General features: G+C 38.7%; 1 protein-coding gene and 1 non-coding gene across 43 annotated transcripts in view; one reads left to right on the top strand and one right to left on the bottom strand.

Annotated features, from left to right (window-relative positions):
• FGGY (FGGY carbohydrate kinase domain containing) overlaps positions 1-20,431 on the top strand; it is a 309,627-nt gene that overhangs the window by 223,364 nt on the left and 65,832 nt on the right. For all 42 annotated transcript variants that reach the window (XR_010474282.1, XM_065072026.1, XM_065072063.1 and 39 more), the window contains 2 exons: positions 13,027-13,155; positions 18,985-19,088. Coding sequence is in view for 41 of the 42 variants with exons in the window: in XM_065072026.1 (XP_064928098.1) it covers positions 13,027-13,155; positions 18,985-19,088 (233 nt within the window). In the remaining variant the exon portion in view is untranslated. The remainder of the gene's footprint in view (positions 1-13,026; positions 13,156-18,984; positions 19,089-20,431) is intronic.
• Positions 18,150-18,232, bottom strand: TRNAL-CAG (transfer RNA leucine (anticodon CAG)). Its single transcript has one exon. It is a non-coding gene; the product is annotated as a tRNA-Leu (tRNA).

Below are 20,431 nucleotides of genomic sequence, written 5' to 3'. Positions count from 1 at the left end.
CTAATAGCAAATCCTACAGCAGATATTCATTAAAAGTCCATAATGTTAATATACCAGAAAATTTCCAGGATAACTATATTAGACTTTCCCTGTTAAGTTAATGGACTTTTAATGGATGTCCTAAGCAGACATGTCATTAACAAGAATATTACCCGGCATGAATTAAAGTATGCTCATTCATCAAAGTTAATTATATGAAATTTCTTTTGATTTTTTTTTTTTTTTTTTTTTCCCATGTCTAGCACTCTGGACAAGTTTGTACAGCAGTTTAAATGCAACAGCATGAAATGGAAATGGCGTAGGGAGAACTGTAGTGAAGTGAAATGTAATGAAATCTCTAAACTTTTCTGACTATCACAAAATAGGCTATAAGTCATTTCCAGATTAACAGAAAATTGTACTTAAAAGCTTCCTTTAACAGATTTCAGCTTTTCTCCCTGCAACTGAAACTGCTTATGCAAAAGTATAAAACTTACTAGGAGTCTTAGGCTTTCAGCTTCCTGAGGTTTTAATTTGAATACAATTCTTACAGCATCTGTTACATGTGGCTTTTAGCAAATCTTCAACAAATTAACATGAGGCTTGCAATAAATATATGTTTTTACCAGAAAAGCGAACATCTTGGCAGCTGGTAGTCTCATGGAAGAGTATTTTTAAAATAAATAATTTATGAAGTGTAAGCTAAGGCTTTGATACAATATTTATGCAATGCACTTCAAGGACAGTGCGAAGCAATTTGCCATTTTAAGAAACAAAACATGCATGTTTTAAATGATGAAGTAGCCATTAATAAAAAGGGCCTTTTCTTGTGCTGGAAGCCTCATAAAACTAATCTATATATGGCTCAACATTTAGCAAGACAAAAATCATTAGTTTCTAATATCAGGCTTACATTTTTGTTGAAACATAATGCTTACGAAATAAATCAGGAAATTAACTTCAGTTGATAGGTGGTTCTTGCAAGACAAAAATGTTTCCCTGAGTTAATGGAGAGTGTCTGGTTCCCTGGGCAATTGCATTGATTTTTGAGAAACGAACTGTACAATACCTGGGTGCATCTCCACTGGAATTGGAGGAGCAGAAGCTGAGCTCCAGAATTGCACCAAACTGTAGGCTTGAAGCTTCTAAAGAGCTTTTTCTCACCTTGAGAAGACCTTAGATTTTCAGATTCATGGGCTGATTACCTTAGGTGTAGTTTTGCATAATAATGCAGAAACCTGGCCTTGGGTAGAATATATGCTTCTTTTCATGGCCATTTGTCTAACCTTGCCTTTTTTTAAAAAGGATAGAGTTACATGCATTATATTTAGCTGTGTGATAAAATCACAAAAAAGCAGGAGAGTGACCTTCATTCATTCAAACCAGGTAGCAACTACTCCTTCATTCCTTTGAGTTTACCTTGTAAACTGCAGCTGTTGAAGCCTCTTGGAAGAGTTAAGATTCAGAAGGAGACAAAAAGGCACCAAAACAAAGCACCTCACTCGCTGCCCAGAAGCTACTCAACAGTGCTGAGCTCTCTGCTGTGTGCTGTGGAAGTGCTTTAATCTTATCAGTGTCCCTGTACATGGGAAAATGTGAAGGGTAGTGTTGTTCCAATGAAACTTGCGGGGGGGGCTTCCTTGTTTTGATGAGTGGTCAGCGTTGTTGTACTTGGGAGGAGCACTCTGAATAAGCGCAACTTTGTTTGAATTAATCAGAACAGTCTAAATCCACCTACCAGGAAAGTGCCATTCAGCCACTTGAGCAGCATTGGTCAAAATGCAGCTGGAATGTTTTTTTCTAGTGGTAGACTCAGTCCTACCAGCTCCCAAGGTGTTGGTGTTGGCGACCGGGCACCATCGCTGCATGGACCTCCTCCTGGGAGCCTGCAAATGCTATGCTGAGCCCAGCGAACACAGGATTGCTCCTTGCACAAGCTCAACTCAAGCTATATTTGCAAGATTGCTTCAGGGTGCTGTCCTATAATTTAAGTCTCAGCTGCTGTTAACTTCAGCACATTATACAAAAGGAAGGCAATTTAAGTAACTCATATGGACAAACAGTCAGTGTGCGCCAGGAAGCACATTGTAGTGTGCTAGAGCTGACAGAAAAGAATTTGAAGCAGGAGACTTAGCTGGCTTGCAGATTAAGGAACTCGAAACTGCCAGATAACCGAGGTAGGAGTAGGTTGAAGGGAGATTGTACATGGTCAAAAACTCCGAAAATGAAAACAAAACCAAAAACTGAACAAGTCTGAAATAATTCTACTGGAATTTCCTTTTCTGTTCTCAAGCTTGTCCAAAGTCCATGTAAGTCTGCTCGAGATTTGTTTAGCTCAAATACAGGGATGTATTTTAATGCCTGCACGTTCCCCTTTAAAGAGAGATGAGAGTATTTTTCTCACATATCTCTCCTGAGAGATTAACAGGCTCTGAATCATCATTTCTTTCTAAACAAAACATCTTAAGATAAAATTAGTAAAATTTTCTTACTGTAGCAAAAGTAAATATCTAGTTCACCAGTTTATAATAGTTAGAAAAGCTATGTGGTGTGTGGTTTGGTGTTTGTTTTTTTTTTAATGTCTGGTGAAATCAGTATTGTTTCTAATCAGAGGGAACTATAGATGCATAGTTATGACTAGACTTTTTTTTGAAGTACCTTTCACTTTCGTGACACTGGAAATATTTACCGAAATTACCTGAAAACAACTTCTTTAATATACATGTTTCTTTATTCTGATAAATACACTTCTAAATATCACTTTTTAAATGTCTTGCCCTTTAAAAAGATATTTACTGTAATCAGAGTGGTGCTTGTGGTTCCAGGTAGTATGCTTCTTTTAGTTTCAGTTTAACTTAACGTATGACCTTGTTGATAAGGGAGACCCTCACTCACATATGACCTTTAGGATCTTCCACAAACCCTTCGCACACCAAGGTGTGGGTTCACATATGAAAATTCCCAGGCCTTTGACATTTCATGTTTCTCAGAGTAGACTAATCTTTCAGGGAATCCACTTAAGTTATTTCTGGTCCCTTCTGTACATCATGAATTTACTGATCGTGTTTGTGAAGCTAAAGAGTGTTATCTGGAGATACTACAAAATTTATTGATGCCATTAATTTGCCCACCAAGAGAGTAGAAGATGGCTTGTATTCAAAACCACTGTGAAAGTGTTGTGTACTATAGGCATTAGCATCTATCTGCTGTGGTGAAAGCACATGATGAGTATCTCTTTGTGGTATTATAAAACTTACAAAGACATTAACAATTCTGTTAAAATTTCATGTACTATAGACCTCTTAGGGTACTGGAGCATATAGTCCATTTGGAGGAAAATGCTTGATAAATTTTCACCACAGCCCTCTACTTCAGGGGCTACTTAAGGGACCAAATAATGATTTTTTTATTGAATGGTAATATTTTGTTCCAGGTCTTTTTTTGTTTCAAGATGGCATTTGTTTCAAGAGAGCATTGCAGGTACTGCAGAATATGTTTCATTGTTCTTGTAGATTGTGTGTTGAAGACTAAACTACTATCTTTTTTAAAGGGATATTTTTCACCTTCTTTCTTCTGTTGTGGAGCAGCACACTGGTTTTTAGTTAAGTATTTTTATGAAAAGCATGCTTAATGCTTGGAAATATAGCCCTTCAACATGATGAGGATTTCATAAACCCATTTCCCGGATTTTCCTGACTAGGAATTTACAACCACATGCTCAAAAGTGAATAAATACACAGCTCACACATGTGGGATCATTGTGAACACCTGAGGCAAAGCTGAGAAGAGTATTTGGATTGTTTAAATCTTAGAAGTTTTGTGGAAATTCAGTGCTTGCCTGAACTTTGAGTTCTTGAAAGTAATATGCTAATGAATATAACTCTTGCATGGACAGATTGTGATAGCAGTAGATACGGTTTTGTAGACAACCATCGTCAACAATCCTGTTCACAAAATGATAAACTTTCTTAAACCACGCACTGGTCCTTATGCATCTCTACCTAAATCCCACTCTGGATGTTTTGCCCACTCATTCTTAGCCACCTTCAGAAAGAACGCTTCCTATTTTCCACAGATTGCTTCAGTCCATCTCCAGTATGTATGTATGTATGTGTGTGTGTATATATATTTATTTATTTAAAATTTTGACACTTTTTTTCCACTTATGTATGGTTTGACATGACTCTACAATGTGTTTATGGTTAATGGTATTTACTCCATACATCAGTATGATAATGTCACCCTCCCTGTCCCAGCACTCTGACTGTTGGTAGGGTACCGCCATAGTACTTTGCTGTCTCTTGTCTGTAACTCTTCCCTTAATTCCAGGATTATTGGGGACTGGAAGCTTTATGTTTTCGTATACCTGGTCCCTTGTGAATGCCATTTTTGAATGCCCTGAAAAGAAGGATCTGTGGAATTTTAAGATTGGATGTTCTTTCCTAATGCTTTTTCATTTGTAGTACTTATCCATAAATTAGTAACAAAGAAAACTGTGTATGATTTGGGACTTTGATGAGATAGCTGTGACTCTCTTGCCTGGTATCTGCCATCATTCTTACTCTGCTGGGTTTTCACACATAGGTGCAGCTCTGTGTTCCTTTAGGCATTCAAACAAGCAACAAAACAGCAGGCTGCTTATTACTGAACGTGTTATTATACGAATGGTTATATTCTTGCATCTGCCAGTGTCTACTTCCACGTACAAAACTAGTAAAGATAATGGCATTGTGTACCTCATTTGTTACACTTGAATATTGTATTTTATCAGAAGTAGTCAATTTTAATGCTTGGAAGTTCTACTCATTTATTTACATTTAGGCTGAAGATGGAGGATTTGGTCAATGTTAATTTACACTACAGCAGTTGTGAGGGGAATGGTCAATCCATTAGTTCTGCCAGTTTTCTATCTCTTCCAAGGTCTTTGATGCCAGATGCTCTGGAGTATATTAGGGATTTCCTGGAAAGCTGAGAGAAAGGGGTGACGATTTTTTTTTTCAGGTCAACTTGTAGCTGCCAGTTCTTCATAGAGTTTGATTGTAAAAACAAGCTTTAAGCACCATACTTTGCAAATGGTAGAGAGTAATAAGTAAAAGGGTTCTTCTAAGTATGGGGTCCCTTTATCTGTCTTGCTTTGGTCTTTTGCTATCCCAAATAAATTACAACGTGTTACAATTTCAAACAAAATTAAAAGGATTAACTAGAGGATATTTACACTTACGTGCTGTCAAATCCATGGAATTTACAACTGAAGAGTGTTCCAAATATGTTAACATTTTTCTGTCTTCCTGTCATTTCAGTCTGTCCAAGAGTTCTGTAACTGAAACTGGCACAACGCTAAGAGGTTTTAGGTGTCTCCTTGCTCAGAGCTTGAGGCATTATTTCATAATATATGATTCAGCAGTAAGAAGTTAGAAACATTTTTTTCTCAGCAAAGCTACACGTTCATGTGATTTCTTTTTTATTTTATATTTTTCCATCTTGAGATCACTTAATCACAGGAATTGTTGAGGTTAGAAGGGATCTCTGGAAGTGATCTAGTCTAATTCCCCCTGCTCAAAGCAGGGTTATCTACAGCAGGTTGCTCAGGGCTGTGTCCAGTTGAGTTTTGATTATTTCTGAGGGTGGAGACTCCAAAATCTGCCTGGCCAGCCTGTTGCAGTATCTTTACCACCCTTCTCCAGTAAAACCATTTTTCCTTTTGTTTACATGTAGTTTTCTGTATGTCAGTTTGTGCATGTTGCCCCTTGTACTGTTACTGGGTGCCACTAAGAAGAGTCTTGCTCCATCATCTTTACTCTCTCCCATCAGATATTTGTATATACACCTCCAGACCTTCTCTTGCTGGGCTTAAAGTCTCCAGTCTCTCCTTGTGTGACATACCTCTGTCATCTTTGGGGTCCTTCTATAGACTTGCTCCAATATGTCCATGTTTCTCCTGTACTGGGGAGCCCAGTATAAATCACAGCACTTCAGATGTGGCCTCCTGAGTAGGGAGCAAGGGTCACCTCCCTTTGCTTGCTGGTGGCATTTGTCCTAACGCAGCCCAGGAGGCTGCTGGCTGCTTGTACTGCGAGGGCTCAGTGCTAGCTCATGATCAACATGGTGCCCACCGCACCTCCCAGTCCTTTTCTGCCAAGCTGCTTTCCAGTTACACCCAGCGTGTCCTGGTGCTTGGGGTCCTTCCACCTTACGTGCAGAACTTTGCTTTTCCCTTTTTGAATTTCACGAGTGTCCTGTTGGCTGATTTCTTCAGCCTGAGATAGTCTTTCTCTTTCCAATAACTGTTCTTTAATAGGCTACACTCGGATAGCTCAGATTTCTTCGCAGTGTGTGCAGGGTGACATTTTCCATTACTCTTTCCACTGCGGGGAACCATCATTCACCCTGCTTATCACCAGACTGAGTCCTGCTGGCGGATGGTACCTTTCCATTTCTTCTTCCTCCCTGCTGCAAGAAGTGGGGAGAATTGTGCGGTATTCTTTCATCCTCAGGCTCTGTCATAGATTGGATCAACAAATACTAAAAGCTTAGCGCTTTCAAAAAATAATAATTATAAAAATTCCCACTGTCTGCTTCTAGAGTTCTGATCTCACGCTCTGTCTGGGGAATCGCGTTTTCTTCTACTCTAGCAACATTGTGGACTTGTGAACTTTCTCTCTAGAATGAAAATGAGGAGCTTTTTCTTTGAATTTCTGTTTTTAATAGTCATAGAAGCAGCTTTGAGCAGACTTTGAGCCTGTTGTGGTTGTTTAGTATTTAAACTTCTCAAATATTATCCCTTCTTATTTTTTCCATTTACAGTTCTTAGAAAATAAATAAAACATTTCTCAGAACAGTTCTGGGTCATTTCTTCTTTTTGCCTGATTATTCCTCTCCCTGGTACTGATTTGTTTATCAACTTTTTTTCCTTTGCTGGGATCACTTTTAAAATAGAGATGACTACTTTATGAGTCACGATTCACAAAACCAGAACGACTATTTCAAATTATTTGCTGACTTCCTCCAAGTCGGAGGCCATTGGACTCCCTAAAATTAGTGTTTAAATACTTTAAAGTGTATCTCAGAACCAATCTTGATTTTATAATTTCCTGTGATGGAAAGCCCACTTCAGACTTAAAGGTTCTTGATTGTTAGTTCCTGTCATTTCTCAAAATTAATGAAGTAATTAAAAATACACTTTATTTTTCTTCTGAATTTTTACTTCCTACTCCTGTCTGGCAGACTGCAGTGACATGCTTGACCTGTACACACTGAAATTATTTTCTACATTAAAGGAAAACACTGAACTGCTTGAGGTTTTTCACCAAAACCCTTATGTGAATTGTCATCTTTCTCAATCCTTGTAATTGCTCTGCTGACTCATTTCTGAAGCCTTTATAATGCATCAGTATCTTCCCAGTAACAGGATTAGAACAGGATACTGTGTAAACTTGGAGGGAATAAGATTGTGCAGGTATCTGAAGCTCAGCTGAAGGATTCAAAAGCATCCTTTCAGCAGCTGATTAGGTTATTTTTGGTCTGTTATTTCTTTTGGTTTTGAAAAAAGATGATTTGTTTCTTCAAAGAGGCGTTGCTATCATATGAATTATTAAAAAACATCCAGTAATAAGAAACATTCCGTTAAGTAGTAATCCGTAATTAATACAGACTAGATTGCCTGTACAATCTTAGTGATGTACTGTACCAAACCAAAGTCTGATTGCTCCCAGCTCTGAAAGTACAGCAATAGTCACGTCATCTACGTGGATGATCTTTTATTTAGAGACACTATTAGGAATATGGTAAAGTTCCAGAAATGTGAATTATCAGCCTATTGAAATTACTGGTTGCAAGCAAAAACGTGAGATCAGGTAACTGAATATGGATGCAAATACATTGCATCTAGTTACTTACAAAGACATCCAGATACATGTATTGTACATCCACATGTACGTAAGCACAGCGACTAGTGAACCAGGCATTACAAGAGGGGTTCATTCTGCACTAGTTTGCTGAAAATCTAGTAGTGAAAACTCAGTCACGTCCATCAATGTACACGCCTAATGATCCAATGATGCAGAATGCTTTTTTCTTTTTCTTTTGACCTTTAACCAGGAAAGCTTATTATTTATACATGAAGTAGCTCTCTTTCATTTGGACAAGAAAGCAGTAGTCTTTGTTGAAGTGGGTACCTATGGTCTGCAGACCAATTTACTTTTCAGCTTAATGAATCAGGATCTGCCTGCACACAGGTTACTTGCTTTTGCCAGTATTTAGCCTAATATGTCTGCCTTAAGTAATTACATGCTAGGTAGTTGAGATGTAGTTCAGCCAAAAGCAGGAACTGTATGGGAGAGTGGGATGGAAAGGACCCAATTTAGATTCGCCTCAAGCTACTGTGGCAGCTCAGAGAGACAGAGATGAATTTTGAACTGAAGAAAGCCAAAGTGATTTTGTTTAACCAACTGTTTTTCTCCCTTTTAAATAGGCTGGCCTATAATATCACAATTTGTTTTGGTTTTCCTGAATGAAAATTTTGAAGTTTTTAACTGCCAAGCAGGAAATTTTATGGAGGTGATTTCCAGGTTAAAAAAGCCCTGAATCTGACTGTTTAACACCCTTTAACCACTATGCAGTCAGTCCTAAGAAAAAATTAATATTATAATTTTATAGTCTGCATCATTATCCTGCTTCCTTCTCAGTGCTTCTTTTGCTAGTCAGCTGGGTTAAAAATTGTAGAACAATCACCAATACATATCTCAGTTAAATGCGAGTGTTGTGTGTAATTGAAAGAGGTATTTGGTGATGTATTGTGGGTGAGATAGGGTTGACACAATGTATCAGAAGAGTTATAATATTATTTATTCAGATTCCTTGCATATCTCAGATGCTTGGCATTGTGGGGATTATTAGAAAACAGAAAAACTGGAGATTGTCTAGAAGCTTTGTAATGAACAAAGCATCGAGGGGGGAAAATCCCTTACATTGTTTGTTACAACATCCATTTGGACTGAGAGTGCTTCTTTTGACTAGGTCCTGTTTCCTTTGATGCTTATGTATCATCATTTTGTTTAACTATGTATCTTCTTCAATGCATGTTATGTATTACTTATTAAACAGGATATTTTTTGTGTGTATTGTTTTTAAAATTAAAAAGCATTTAGATTGCCCAGTTTGGGGGAGGCTGTAAAATGAAGACAGGATGGACCGTTTGGTTGGGTTTCTTTCAGAGACTGCTGGGATTTCAAAAATGGATTGATAAACCCAAGTTCAAGTTTGCTTGTGTCAAGTTAGTGAAGAAAAGGGACATCTCCTTTTGATTTGCTTCCCATGTATTTTTATTCACTTACACAACCAGATACAAGCCCATGTGAAGTGCAGCCACATTCTGCACGATGGATGAAAAGCTGTTCTCAGTGAGTATGTCAGAGCTGAGTCAGCTGGGCCTCCTGCTGCGCTCCGCTTTTGTTGTTTTTAAAAAGGTCTGTGTCCTAAAGTACCTAGTTCTGTTAAATATTAGTAAGCCAGTACAGTGAATTTTGATTACTAAAGTTGACTGAAGATGTATTGTCTGTCTTGTGTGTTGCGTCTGGTAAATAGCTGCTTTCTGTGGTAACAGTCTAAAAAGCTAGAGGGTCATTGGTACCACATAAATTCTTTAAACAAGACCTGATCATAGCAAATTCTAACATTAGTCTTCGAAGAAGGATAAAAGAGGAGGAAGGGATTCAGACAGCTTTTTCCTTTTGTAAACTCACTACTTTATAGGGGAAAAAATAGCTAGAAATAGCCTGTCTCGTACAAAATGAAAAGGTTGTGGATTAAGGCATTGCATTAGTGAACCAGCTGGATGAATGTGAAACAGAAAGTTCTCCAGCTTCAGACATTATGGGTTTGTTTGGTTAAGTCTAATTTTGGAAGTCATTATAGCAAAGGTAAATGACTTGCACAAGAGACTACTGTAAACAAAAGACTGGATACATTTACTTTGGCAGGAGCCTTGAGAAGACTCGGTCCTTTCAGTGCCGCTTTTCCGCAGCCCCTATACGACTCAGCACCTGCCTTGCTGCGCAGGCGGCTCCCGCTTCCCTCCCTCCCTCCCTGACAGCCTCTTTGCCCTGACAAGTGGGATTTCAGGGGGGCAATACCTGCTGATGAAATGCTGCTCTGTAGTTGTAGAATACCTTTATTTTTTATCTTAGCTGTCTCTTGACTTCTAAAGCCACTGTGTTTTGCTCAAGAATCTGTTCACTCTCTTCCAGTCTAGTACGGGAGTATAATCTGTTTCACATTCTCTACTCTTCAATTGTGGCTCCTCTTTGGTTGCATTTTGTGTTTTTAATTTTATCATTTAATAGCTTTATACTTACACATTCTAAGCATATTCTTGCTTAGCTGAGTTTTCTAGTCTTTAAGTGAAGAGTAAAGCATGAGAACTACAATTGCTCTTCCAGGTCTCTACCCTTCAGTCACGGCTCTGCCTGTTCCACTCCTCCTTACTCACACTTGCATGGGCTGGGAGGCAGTTTCCATGATGACAGAAAGAGTGCCCATGCAGAGCCTTCGTCTTCCCTTTTACAAAGCTTCTTGTGAACATACCGAGTGGCTGTAGCAGAGGTTTCACTGATTTCTAAAGCTGGGAGGATGAACTCAAGGGGCAGAGTCGGTATTTTCTCTTTACTTTAGTCCCCTGCTGGCACCTCTCTTCTGCAGTCCCTGGCTGTTGGGTGACCCGGGAGACCCCTGTCACAGGTGACTTCTGGCTGCTGTCATTTCCTAGATTGTTGGGAAATACTTCCAGTCAAGGAATAACTGTTTAACTTGACTCCTAAAACAGATGGAGCATACTCCACTGTTAGTTAATTTCTTTTTTTTTTTTTTTTTTTTTTTTTTTTTTAAAAATATGAGATTTTTATGCTTCATCTTCAAATCACAAGAAACCCATCCCTGCACGTTCTCACACACTTTATGCCCATGGAGGATACAATGCTGCTCATCGTTCTGATATATAACTAGTACCAAAGGAATATATAGGGTCATTTTGTACTGCTGCCATAGAAGAAAGGATTATCTTTATCTCTGAAATTGCTCCCTTAGTGCTCATTAGCTAAAAATACAGTAACTGAGAAGCTAATAGGAAAACATTCTTTTTAATAGTAGCCCTGATCCTAAATGGAGTTTAACCACATAATAATTACACACTAGAATGTTTGACCAATATGACTGATATAAACAAGCCAACCATGGAACTGAGTGCCTGGGAAGAGATTTTATTTCAGATTAATTTAATCTCGTTCTGTATATACAAGGTATTTGTATGCTTTCAGGTCAGGTGGCTGATTCTGAAGAAAAAGCTGTGGTTTTAGCTGCTTGAACTCTTTTGAACTTCCTTCCACCTGCAGGGTCTTTGAATGTCAGGAGAAGCAGACAATTTTGTTTTTACAGTGTTATTCTCTGATGTCTTAAAAAAACAGAAAGGTAATATAGACATTGTCTTAAATATAAACTTGTTGGGGAAAAAATGCAAGAGATACACCTCTTGATAAAGCTAGCACAATGTTTTGACTTTACACTAAGAATTAATAAAATATAGATTTTTTTTTTTTTTTTTTTTTTTCCTGTGAGGAGTTAGTCTAATATCATTACTTCCTCTGTATAAGCTACTGGAGTGATGGAAATGGTGAGTTTTGGTTACTGCCCCAAACTAAATCCAGTCAAGTGAAAAAGTTTTGGCTATACATACTTAGATTTCTAGTCTGAGATTCAGCCTAGCATTTCAGAGGCAGCGGTGTGGCTGTCAGTAGAATAGAAACTCTTGGAAAAACGAACGTGGAGAAGCTGTGTGTGCCGTCTGATCACAGGGTGCTACATGCACTGCGTCCTGCAGCATGTGGGCACCTTCCTTAAAGTGAAGAACCAACATGATTTACACCAAAGCCGAGGATCTAAGTGATACGTCAAACTGAAGACCTGTTTTCCACCCATGAATTTAGTATCATAACCTTCTTTTCATCTAAGACTAAAACAGTATAACTGTATTCCTAGAAGATTATGCTCATGAGTATTAGTGTGTTCCTGATGTGATACTCTATTCCTCTTAATCTCTATTGTGGAGGATGTTTTATTTCCTTTTTACACAGCAGAATGTGCTTTAGGTATAACATTCTCAATTGACTTGCCTGTGAATAAAGGTGTTTATTATTTTAAAAAGGAAATTTGTCAACTCTGCACAGAAGATTTGTTGAACTGAATAAATGCTACAGATAGGTACTATTAAATGAGCACAAAGTCTCAGACTTAAAGCCATGGTATTGACAGGGAGCTCCTGCTATGCCTTTTACTGCCTCTCACCCAGCGAATCTTAAGATAAATAGGAAAATTTGTGTGGTTCCCAGAGCTGTCAGGCTCTGTGGTTATACTCAGCAGCCAGAGACAAGGCTGTTGGGGACTGTCCTTAAATTCTGAAAGTTTAATGAATCTAGATTTGATTTTCTGAGCTCTGAGCAATCAGCTGCAACAGGACGAATTTGCTGCTTAAGCCACTTTCTTTTTCTGAATTTCTGTTACTATAGCCACCTTATTCCTAGTAGAAGCTGCTGGAAGGGATGGAAGTGGGAATAAAAATTGGTGCCTGCCTTGTGCAACAGGTGCAGTTTGCAGTTGTGAGCGTGGCCTGAGCTGACTCTTGTTCACATGCAGAGAATGGCCACAGGCAGCCCAGGCAGCCGCTGCCGCAAGAACTTGGGATTTCTGCATAAGTATTTCATATCTCTTGGAAAGATGCCAAGCGGAATTAAATTGCTTGTGGTGAAATCTTTCTCTGTGGCTAGGTAGGACATTGAATACTTTTGAACTTTTAAATTGCTATGGGACAGCCTGATCTAGTGTGGTTGCATTTAATATACAGACAGACTTCTTAATCAGATAGAGTTCTTTGATGCACTTTTTGTTTTAAATATACCACGCTAACTTGAGGGAGAGGAAAGGAATTCTTGTAATAACATACACGTTTGTTTTTCTGTTTAGTAAATTGACAGGTGTTTGGTTTTTCTTGTGTCTGCCCAGGAAACCACGTCTTGTCTCCTGGAGAGCCTGTTGGAAAAGGTCTAACACCAGAAGCTGCAAAAGATCTCGGTCTCCCTGAAGGGATTGCAGTAGCGGCATCGCTCATTGATGCACATGCTGGAGGACTAGGTACTCTGAAAGATATTTACTATTTTTGGAAACAGGAATGTATTGAATTCATTTCAAAAAGATGTGTTTCTCACAGCCTGTTTTGTATCTAGCAATTTGCTCTCATGCTGTTCTTACAAAATAGCACAACTAAAATAAGAAACCCCTCACAATAACTGCTAGTTTATCTGCTTGTAGAAAAGGGCTATCACTGTTTATTGCTCTTCAGCTGGCTTTGCAAATTGGTTATTAACTTCTACTAGTTTGTGAACTGAAACACCAATGTGTTGGCATGTCAATGTCCTGTGAGTTTGCGTCTTCTGTTGCTCAAAACTTTAGGGGTAGGCAAAACATAACAAAAAACAAACCAAAACAAAAAAAAAACAACCAAAAAAACCCAAACCAACCAACCAACCAACACCACCACTAACAACAACCCGCCCCCGACATTCTAAGGGAGAAGTTTCATGTCTGAGGCTGTTCATAGTTTGTTGTCTTTCTTAGTTTTATGAAGCGATTCAGGCTTTGTTTAAATAATACAATAGAGATTTTTTCGCATACACTTATGCCAGCATAATGTGGGATAAAACTGCTGCTTTTGGTCTAGGGAGTTAGAATATGTAAATACTGTGTATCTAAACTAGCCAAGAGGAGTAGAGGGGGAACTGACCTCTGCACAGCATTTCCCTTCTGTAACTTCAGACTTTTTTTCTGTAGCTGGAGTGAGAGGCCTGATGCTTAGAATTTTTTTCTTTTCCAGCACAATATTCAGATATGCTCTTTTTCAACTGTGTTGAAATATATTGGGTGAGGCTCAATTGCTTCAACTGTGCTGTTTGGCATTATCTAAATACAGTCAATAAGAAGTAATTCAATGTAATTTTTCAGCAGGAAATGGAGGCTTTTTAGTTTGATAGTTTAGAAAAAAGTCTTACCTCAGAAAGTTTCAGTGTTATTGAAACAGTACTGTTCAATGGAAATCTGTTGCTCATCAGAGTATTTTTCTCTAGATCTAAATGAAGTATGATTTGATGCTAAAGTACCAGTTTTGTGTCAAATATTTTGTGATATTTTGTATCTCGTATTCTTCCAGAAGTTGTGGCCTGTAACTTTTTAAATGTTTAAATCAATTTCCTCTGCCTCTGATAACTCTTTCTGATGAGATTAAGTAATCAGGTAGATTGCTTTTCTTGTTCCCCCAGAAAGGATTACATAAAGACTGACTTGTAGTGTCATAGTTGTAGTTGTGTTCCTACTGTTGTGAGTTACTTAAAAATCTCTTTGTGTCAATTAGTATCATAATTGCATAAAAATGTGTTCAAAATTATGTGCCCTAGCAGTTTTGTATTCTTGGAAAGGGTGTCATAATAAGCTGGCCTGAACTAATGAACCTGCTGAAAAATTGGATTGTCACAGGACATGTGAAAATGACAGTGGAGGGTCCTTGTTTAATTGGCATCATTATATGATTACTGGATTCAGAGCACAAAAAGTTTGCCCAGTAAATTTCATGTGCTGGAATCAATGAATTGAATTTAAAGAAGAACAGAGAGCTGTTCATTTTCTGTAGTCTTCTGTAAGGAAACCCTAACACTAGAAATATATAGCTCCTGGCATCCAGCAGAGTGAGACTTCAGTGGATAGAGACAGTCTGCTTCTGCCAGTCCTGTTTATCAGAATCTGTTTTCCCAGATGGCACCACAAACACTAGCAGACTACTGAAACCACTGCCAGGAGAGAAGGAATATATAGGTTATTTTTGGAGAGGGAGAGATGCCTTATGGGGGGAAGTGTTGGTAACGCAAATGGCAGAACCTATATGCTAATCACACAGTACTGGACCAGAGCCTGGGAAAAGAGGAAAATCTAGGATAGAAGTCATCCTTTTCAATCTGGGAAGGGTAATAAATAGATAGGGAAACTAGTAGAAAAGGCAGTAAAAAGGAGGATATTTGGATTTGGATAGCGAAAGAGACAGCAGGAGCAGGAGGAGAGCTGGAAAGTGCAAATGTAGGTAAAGAGAATTAGTAGTGTAGCTACATCTCAAATACTAAATAGTTCTCCTTCATCCAGAGCTGTTAAGAGGAAGAACCTTCATTTTTTTCAAGTCTAGTTTAACCTACAGTGTGTAGAATACAGAGGTGAAAATCCTGAAGGAAAAGCAGAAAAGCGAAAGTAGAACATACATAATAGAACTAGGAAGTGAAACTGTGTTCTGATCAACAGATATTAAGTATCGCAATGCACAAAAACATATTAATCTTTTAATAATGATAAAAGGCACACAGAGGAAAAGAAAATAGATTTGAAACAGTGAATTAAAATGTGAAAATATCGGAAATAAATAGTCTGCAGTTCATGGAAAACTTTTGTCTTTAAAAGGTACTGATGTGTATTTAGTGCTTATTCTGTTGTGATCTGTATTGAAATGTTGAGGTTTACCGTTTGTATGAAGGTTACGACTTGTAAATTAGTAAGCATTAGATTAGTTTGTGGGACATCACCATCCAATGGGTGTCCCTGTTTTATTCTTGTACACGTTTGGCAGGTTGTTTTAAAAAGAAGTCTGTAACAGCAGAATAATGAAAAGGGTTCTTTCGTATCCTGCAGGCTAAACCAAAATGACCCAATGGAGGTCTTGTTTTCAAGTGTTAGTAACTTTTGACGCACTGTTCAGATCTGCTTTTGGCTGGATATAAAGTGTGTTTTAGCAGGATAGGTTCCTGAAGTTTATAAAGGCTTCAAAGTTTTGAGTAAAATAAGATAAAGAATTGTGAAATATTTATGGCTGTGGAGATCATCTGTCAGTCCATCTGATACCTATTATGGAAAAGTAAAAACTGAAAGCTGAGTAGTTGTGTCTTATATTTTGTACCAATTTAAAAGAGCCTACAGATAGCAATGTGAGTATGGGAGGCCAGTCTTTTGGGACTAGCATCATAAAAATAACGTTTGCATTGCACCTTTTAAAAAGGCATCAGCATTGTTTCAGCAAGAGTAGATAATTTATTGTACAGTATCTAAAATACTTTGTCTCTGTGGAAGAGATCCAAGAGCGCGCATGCTAAGCATTGCCTGCTTTTCTAAAATCTCTCCTGCAGTTTGTGTGATATACAGACTACTTGTTCTCAGTCTCTCTTGAGAATCTTTGAAAGATGTTGAGTCTGCCTCAGAATATGAACAATTCCAGCTAAGTTAAAGGTGAAAGTGACTTGTAACAGCAATTAAATTATTTTTAGCAAATAAAATATCTAATCTTTCATTTTTATGACAATGTTTCAGACTTACATGCTGTCTGACTTCCATTAATCACAAAGAAGACGACTCTAGCAACTCTGAACACTAGTAAAGCCACTGACAAAATCCTACTGATTTCAAAAAGGCCAAGAATGCATATTCTGCAGGATGCGTGTTTTCTGATTGGTTAAAAATATCTAAACACGAGGCTCTTCAATTTTGTATTGTTTATGAAAATACATTTGCAACATATGCTGACAATTCAGTTTAATAGATTTGTTCCCTCTGAAGTGCGAACAATATTTTTAAGTCGTTCTAAAAATTCTATTACAGTGTCGCCTAGTACAGGAAAAGGCCTTTTAGAAAACCCTATCCAAAATTCTTAATACAAACTCGTGCATGTCTATGTTTTAACAGTGGGGGAAAAAAAAAAAGCATAAGAGGTAGAAGCCATGCTTTTAGCTTTCTGTTTTTCCTTTTTTCCTTACAAATAGACTCTGTGTATGACAGCTATGCTACTATGTAGTTACAAGCTAGCTAGGATAAAGAGACATAAGGACAGAATGGTAAAGACTGTAAATTTTTGCCCTAATTTTCTGATTATTTAGATAACTTCCAGCCATGATAATATTATGATAACCATGGCAATCATGGACCCCAGCAGACCAGTTTGATAGCAGAATCTTGCAATGGTGAGCTAAACAAGAAGGTGTTAATGCAACGTAGCCTACTAACCACAGAATCACAGAATGTCATGGATTGGAAGGGACCTTGAAAGATCATCTAGTCCAGTCCCCCTGCCAGAGCAGGAACACCTAGATGAGGTTACACAGGAAGGTGTCCAGGCGGGTTTTGAATGCCTCCAGAGTAGGAGACTCCACAACCTCCCTGGGCAGCCTGTTCCAGTGTCTGTCACCCTCACTGAGAAGAAGTTTCTTCTCAAATTTAAGTGGAACCTTTTGTGTTTCAGTTTGTACCCGTTGCCTCTTGTCCTATCATTGGTTGTCACCAAGAAGAGCCTGGCTCCATCCTCGTGACACTCACCCTTTATATGTCTGTAAACATTAATGAGGTCACCCCTCAGTCTCCTCCAAGCTAAAGAGACCCAGCTCCCTCAGCCTTTCCTCATAAGGGAGGTGCTCCACTCCCTTAATCATCTTTGTTGCCTTGCGCTGGACTCTCTCCAGCAGTTCCCTGTCCTTCTGGAACTGAGGGGCCCAGAACTGGACACAATATTCCAGCTGTGGTCTCACCAGGGCAGAGTAGAGGGGAAGGGGAACCTCTCTTGACCTACTAACCACCCCTCTTCTAATACACATCAGATGTCATTGGCCTTCCTGGCCACAAGGGCACAGTGCTGGCTCATGGTCATCCTGCTCTCCACCAGGACCCCCAGGTCCCTTTCCCCTACACTGCTCTCTAATAGGTCATTCCCCAATTTATACTGGAACCTGGGGTTGTTCCTGCCCAGATGTAAGACTCTACACTTTCCCTTGTTATATTTCATTAAATTTTTCCCTGCCCAACTCTCCCGCCTGTCCAGGTCTTGCTGGATGGCAGCACAGCCTTCTGGTGTGTCAGCCACCCCTCCCAGCAAACTTGCTGATTGCACACTCTATTCCCTCATCCCAATCGTTGACGAATATATTGAATAATATAGGCCCCAGTACTGACCCTTGAGGCACTCCACTAGATACAGGCCTCCAACTAGACTCAGCCCCACTGACCAGGATTTTCTGGCTTCTTCCCTTCAGCCAGTTCTCAGTCCAAAAGGGAACTGTCAGAAGTGGGATTCGAACCCACGCCTCCAGGGGAGACTGCGACCTGAACGCAGCGCCTTAGACCGCTCGGCCATCCTGACTTGCAACACCTGGTGTTTTTTTACAACATTCAGCAAATACTTTCATGATCCAAAAGAATATTACTTGTTGGGCTGCTGCATTTTGCAGCTGAAGCTTGGTTGCAGGTCTGCCCTGTTCTGTAAACAAGCTTCTGGCTCCTCTCTGGTATCTCCTGGGTATAAGTTTCTGCTGCAGGCTGAGTCCTTGCTGACTTTGTCCTTTGTCCTGTCCTGCACGCAGAAGCTCCTCAGAGCCAAGCACAGTTCTTCTAAGGGAAGGAGTAAGCTTCCTTTAAATGGTTCGACATGGACAGAACAGCAGCAGCTAAGACAGCAAAACCGTCAGCCTTTGAGTCTCCTGCCAAGTTACCCCTTTCTCCAACTCATCCCCTGACAAAACACATCATATAGTATATGCATGATAGACGGTGAACAAATAAACATATCTGCAGTCTACTGTACTGCCTTTCTCAACAGGGCAATCTTTTATTTTGCATGTTAGTGTACTACCTAAGAGAATAAAGGTCAGCTTATAGTCAAAATAACATTTAAAATTATTGTGATAAACATGAATATAGAAGAAATCATCTTGTGTCCTCATATATCTGGAATAAAAATGCATTTAAAATAGCTTTATTTTTTGACTAAGTAGACCTCTTTGTTTTGTGGCAGTGGAGTGAAAAACTTGGCGATTATTTGTGTGTGGAAAAGCTCTGTTTTGTGAGGGTTGGCTTGCTTTTCTTTAAAATAGAATTTTCATTTTCTTTTAATAGGAGTAATTGGAGCAGATGTGAAAGGCTATAACCTGCCATGTGAGAACGAGCCAATTACATCCCGAGTTGCCATGATCTGTGGAACATCTTCATGCCACATGGGGGTAGGTTGTATGTGTAGCCCTCATTTGTATGGAATATACTAACTAATGTTTTTGAAGGAAAAAAATTACTTTGTCCTTCTCACCCTTTTCCTTGATTTTTTTTCTGGTAACGCTATCTTTACCTTTGGATATTAATTATATATTACCATGCATTTGCTACTAAGCAAGAACTTTAATAGTAGTAGAAATCAATACTGAAAAATTACATGGAAAGTAAAAACCGTGATGCTAGAGTGGCTTAAAGAGCAGCCTGAAATCTGAGCCAGAGACTTCGTGCTTGAGTTATCTGTGGCAAGCCTGTCACTAATGTGTTACAGAATAGAGTCTTTGGAGGAGTGCATGTCTCCAGTCACAGCCCTTGTCCCCCACCTCTTCACTTAATCAATATAAATCCTTCTGCCTCTGAAAGTCACCATCACATATAGAATTATGATACGTATCATGACTAGAAAGAAAGGAAAACCCCAATAAGCAATTTTCACTTTGCTAATTTTTCTCAGTGAATTAATACAAAAGCTTTTTCTGAGATTGCAATTAAAATTTAGTGTCTGCTTTTGAAATTTATACCTTTTTAAAATGTATGAGTCTGAAAGCATTCCATTTAGATAAGTACCCTTTTCTGCCACATTTTTTATTTAAAACTCATTTCGGTCTTAAATTTAGACTGATGATAACTTGAATTTTTTCAAAATGAGCAAATGGCAGTGGAAGTGCTAGAGGTGTTAGAGAGGACTAACATGCTTGTGGAGAGAGCTCCAGTAGAGAAAAAGAAAGGAAACTGATAATAAAACATCAGGCTTAACAGTAACTTATGTTGTCTTGGTAGTAACAGCATGAATACATGGTGATCTTGAGCATGAATAAATGGTGATCTTGTCACATGGACTGTAGTTCAGAAAAGCATTTAAACACATGATTGAATTTAAAGATGTGAATAATCCCAGTATTGTCAAGCAGAGCATTTAACACAAGCTTACATCCTGTAGACCAGTTCGAATATGGTTGTATTCCTTCCTAAACAAGAGTTTCAGACCTCGGACTCCACCACTCTTAGCATATTCTGTCTCTGAAAAATTACATTGATATCTCTTTTTCTGCCATAGTGCAGGTGGGACACCCTGCAAATCCCAGCTCTGGCGGAAGAAGTCGCCCTTTGAGTCTGCTGCTACTTTTATTTCCATTTTTTTTTTATGGAGGTTTCTGCCGTTTCAGAAGAAGTTGTTTGCATGAACTCTTCCTAACCTGTTCGATTTAGCTGAGTTAGTGTAAATTATTAAAATGTGTTTGGTTAATAGAGGCAAAGTATTGGACTGAAACAAGCTGAGAAGCTCTCAGACAGTTTC

The sequence above is a fragment of the Columba livia genome, chromosome 8, assembly GCF_036013475.1.
Source record: "Columba livia isolate bColLiv1 breed racing homer chromosome 8, bColLiv1.pat.W.v2, whole genome shotgun sequence".
Lineage (NCBI taxonomy): Eukaryota > Metazoa > Chordata > Aves > Columbiformes > Columbidae > Columba > Columba livia.
This window is presented reverse-complemented; position numbering and strand designations above follow the sequence as displayed.